The sequence below is a fragment of the Nicotiana sylvestris genome, chromosome 9, assembly GCF_000393655.2.
Source record: "Nicotiana sylvestris chromosome 9, ASM39365v2, whole genome shotgun sequence".
In the NCBI taxonomy this organism is placed as follows: domain Eukaryota; kingdom Viridiplantae; phylum Streptophyta; class Magnoliopsida; order Solanales; family Solanaceae; genus Nicotiana; species Nicotiana sylvestris.
This window is the reverse complement of record NC_091065.1, coordinates 135984775-135989365: the sequence shown is the minus strand read 5'-3', so window position 1 is coordinate 135989365 and position 4591 is coordinate 135984775. Positions and strand designations below refer to the sequence as shown.

Genomic DNA, 4591 nt, shown 5'->3' with positions numbered 1-4591 from the left:
CTATTCAAACAAATGTGGGTACTTCTTTTTCATTACATCTTCGACTTCCCAAGTGGCTTCCTCAACTTGCTGGTTCTGCCATAACACTTTTATGGATGCAATTTCCTTATTTCTTAATTTCCGAACTTGCCTATCAAGAATGGCAACTGGAACTTCTTCATATGACAACTCTTCATTAACCTCAATAGTGTCAACTGGCATAATAGTGGATGGATCTCCCACTACCTTTCTCAACACAGACACATGAAAGATCGGGTGTACCAATGACATCTCAGGTGGCTGCTCGAGCTTGTATGCCACCTAACCAATCCTCTGAATGATTCTGTATGGTCCGACATACCTCAGACTCAATTTTCCCTTCTTTCCAAACCGCATGATGCCCTTCATAGGGGAAACCTTCAAAAATACCCAATCATCTTCTTTGAACCCTAAATCTCTCCGACGAACATCCGAGTAAGACTTTTGGCGACTCTGAGCAGTTTTCAACCCCTCCTTAATAATCTTGACTTTCTCCATGGCTTGATGCACGAGGTTTGGCCCTATCAATTCCGCTGTCCAACCTTGAACCACCCAATGGGAGACCTACATCTCCTGCCATACAATGCCTAGAATGGTGCCATCTGGATACTAGCATGGAAGCTGTTGTTGTAAGAAAATTCTATGAGTGGTAAATGGTCATCCCAACTACCCTTGAAATCAAGAGTACAAGCACACAAAATTCATCAAGCGTCTGAATAGTTCGCTCTGCTTGCCTGTCGGTTTGAGGGTGAAAAGCTATGCTAAGATTTATCTATGCGCCCAAACCTTGCTGAAATTTCTTCCAAAAGTTGGCTATGAACTGAGCCCCTCGATCTGAAATGATCGAGACTGGACTGCCATGCAACTTGACTATTTCTTTGATATACAACTGAGCATACTATTCCGCTGTGCCGGTAGCTTTAACTGACAAGAAGTGCATTGATTTCGTGAGTCGACCCATGATTACCCAAATTGAGTTGAACTTGCACGGAGTGCGCGGCAACCCTACCACCAAATCCATGTTAATCATCTCCCGTTTTCACATTGGAATTTCTATGCTTTGAGCCAATCCACCGGGCCTTTGATGTTCGGCCTTCACTTGCTGACAATTTAGACATTTTGCCACAAAGTTCGCCACATCTTTCTTCATGTTGTTCCACCAATAAATTTCCTTGAGATCATGATACATTTTCGTAGAACCTGGGTGCACGGAATACCTGGAAGTATGAGCTTATGCCATGATCCTTTCCCGAAGTCCGTTAATATTAGGAACACATAGGCGGTCTTGGTACCGTAGGGTACCATCATCCATGCTAAGGGAAAAAGCTATGGTCTTGTGTTTGTGAATCCTCTCTTCAGTTGTGCTAACAATGGATCATTGAATAGCTTTTCTTTCACCTCTGCCACAAGCGATGATTCAACCCTATTCTGCACACTTACCCCTCCTTCATTAGAGTTCGCAAGGCAAACTCCCAACCTAGCCAACTGGTAAACCTCCCTGGCTAACGACCTCTGATATGCCTCCAAATGAGCCAAACTTCCCATAGATTTTTGACTAAGAGCGTCTGCCACAACATTAGCATTTCCCGAGTGATAGAGAATATCAATGTCATAGTCCTTGAGTAACTCTAGCCATCTTCTTTGCCTCAGATTCAACTCCTTCTAGTTGAAACTATATTGAAGTCTCTTATGTTCCGTAAACACATCCACATGGACCCCATACAAATAATGTCGCCAAATCTTTAGCGCAAACACTATTGCCGCCAGCTTTAAGTCATGGGTTGGATAGTTCTTCTCGTGAATCTTGAGTTGCCTAGAAGCATAGGCTATAACCTTGCCGTGTTATATTAACACACACCCGAGATCGACTCTTGAAGCATCGCAATACACCACAAATCACTCTGTACCCTCTGGCAGGGCTAATACCGGTGCTGTTGTCAACCTTGATTTTAATTCTTGAAAACTCCTCTCATAAGCATCGGACCATTGGAATTTAACTACTTTCTGCGTCAATTTAGTCAATGGAGAGGAAAGAGTAGAAAACCCCTCCACAAATCTCCTGTAGTACCCAGCCAAACTCAAGAAACTGCGAATCTCCGTTGGAGTGGTAGGTCTAGGCCAATTCTTCACTGCTGCAATCTTTTGAGGATCAACCATAATTTCTTCCCCGAAAATGACATGACCCAAGAACGCGATAGATTCAAGCCAAAATTCACATTTTGAAAATTTTGCATACAATTGATGCTGCTGAAGAGTCTACAAAAATGCCCTGAGATGGTTAGCATGGTCCTCCCGACTTCGGGAATACACAAGAAGTCAATGAACACTATCAAAAAGGAGTCTAGAAAAGGCTTGAAGACTCGATTCATAAGATCCATGAAAGCTGCCGGGGCATTTGTTAGCCCAAAAGACATCACCATAAATTCAAAGTGCCCATACCGAGTTCTGAAAGTTTTTTTTGGAATATCCTGCTCCCTTATCTTCAATTGATGATACCCGAACCGCAAGTCAATCTTTGAGAAACACGTAGCACCTTGCAATTGATCAAACAAGTCATCTATTCTTGGTAGAGGGTATTTATTTTTGATTGTGACTTTGTTGAGTTTCCGGTAGTCAATACACATCCGCAGAGACCCATTTTTCTTCCTTACAAACAAGACCGGTATGCCCTACGGTGATATGTTCGGCCGGATGAAACCCTTTTCTAGCAAATCTTTCAATTGTTCCTTTAGCTCTTTCAGTTATGTCGGTGCCCTTCTGTAAGGTGGAATTGATATAGGCTACGTGCCTAGCATCACATTTATCCTAAAATCAATCTCCCTATCTGGTGGAATCCCAGGGAGCTCATCTGGAAAGACATTCAAAAATTCATTCACAATTGGTACAGACTCAAGGCTAAGCGCCTTGGCATTGGGGTCCGTAACCCGAACTAAATGATAGATACACCCCTTCTTGATCATCTTCACGACCTCAAGGTAGGAAATATACTGACCTCTAGGCACTACATTATCTCCCTCCCATTCAATAAGGGGTCATTAGGAAATTCAAGCCTCATAGTTCTAGTCCGACAATCAAGTTTGGCAAAGCAGGAATAAAGCCAATCCATTCCCATTATCACATAGAAATCGATCATCCCCAATTCAACAAGATCGGCCATGGTATCCCTACCATGTATCGTGACAACACAACTTCTATAAACTCGAGCAGCTGTAATAGACTCACCAACTAGAGTGGACACCAAAAATGGTTCATGAAGTTGAGCTGGTTCTATCCCAAATTCCATTGCAACAAAAGGGGTAACATAGGATAAGGTGGAGCCGGGGTCAATAAGTGCATACACATCATGATATTGGATAGTAAGAATACCTGTAACAACATCTGGGGAAGCCTCTGTAGTCTGGCATCCACTCATAGCATAGAACCAGTTGGGTCCTCCTGAACTCTATGCACCACCCCTAGCTGTACCACGCCCTGCGGGTGCTGGGGTACCTCGAGCTGGGGAGGGGGCTGAAGATGTAGCAGCTGCTGAACTGGATGACTGAGCTGTGCCCCTACCCTCTCCCTGGTGGGATACACGACAATGTCTCTGAATATGACCTCTCATCCCACATCCATAGCATATATGTAACCCCAGATAGCAAGTCCCTGAGTGCATCTTCCCGTACCTGGGGCACGAGGACCTCTGCTGCTGCTGGAACCTCTCTCCTGACTGACCCCGCTGATGGGATCCCCGATTGCCCTAACCGGGCCTGAAATGACTCCACTGCTGCTGGCTGGGCCCTGATGGCAGCGCACTGGCTGAAGACTATACAACAGACTGGGAAGGCCCTGATGATCCTCCCCTAAAACCTGATCTTCCCCACCTAGTGACTCTCCCATGTTGCCCGTAGATCGGGCCTTGTTGTTACCCTCTCTCTCCATTCTATTCTTCAATTTACGGTTCTCTGTGGCCTGAGTAAATGCTACCATCTTCCCATAATTCATGTCAGAATTTAATGCATCCGTAGAAGCCTCATTAATAGTCAAAGTATTAAGGCCCTGAACAAACCGGCACACCCTGGACTCCATTGTAGGCAACATGTGAATGGCATACTTAGACAAGCGAGCAAACTCTATGTGGTACTCCCACACACTTCTGTTACTTTGCTTCAAATTTTCAAACTCTGCTGCATGGGCTGCCCTTGTCTCAGCGGGCAGGAAATGATCTATAAAGGCATCAGCAAACTCGCTCCACCTCGCCGGAGGGCTCCCCTCCTCATGGGAATATTCCCACAACTCAAACCACGAATAGGCCACCCCTTTCAAATGGTAGGCAGCTAACTCTACTCCCTCTGTCTCAGTTGTACGCATAACCCTAAGGGTCTTGTGTATCTCATCAATGAAATCCTGAGGGTCTTCTTCTGGATTGGCACCTGTGAACACCGGAGGGTCTAACTGAAGAAATCTGTTCACCTTAGAACTAGTAGAATCCCCTTGCTAGCTGGATGAACTGGGCGCAACATTTGACCTCTAGGCCTGAGAGGCCACTAGCTGGGTCAACATCTAAATAGCTCTCCTAAGATCCCCATCAGAA

General features: G+C 45.0%; 2 protein-coding genes across 2 annotated transcripts; both read right to left on the bottom strand.

Moving 5' to 3' along the window:
• LOC138878277 (uncharacterized) lies at positions 1–516 on the bottom strand. The gene is made up of 2 exons (XM_070157944.1): positions 341–516; positions 1–229 (listed from the first exon to the last, which is right to left on the bottom strand). Exons 1-2 carry the CDS (start codon positions 514–516, stop codon positions 1–3), a joined length of 405 nt encoding a protein of 134 aa, XP_070014045.1.
• Positions 517–3019: 2503 nt separating this feature from the next.
• Positions 3020–3430, bottom strand: LOC138878276 (uncharacterized). The gene has a single exon (XM_070157943.1). It carries the CDS (start codon positions 3428–3430, stop codon positions 3020–3022), a length of 411 nt encoding a protein of 136 aa, XP_070014044.1.
• Between the last annotated feature and the right edge of the window lie 1161 nt (positions 3431–4591).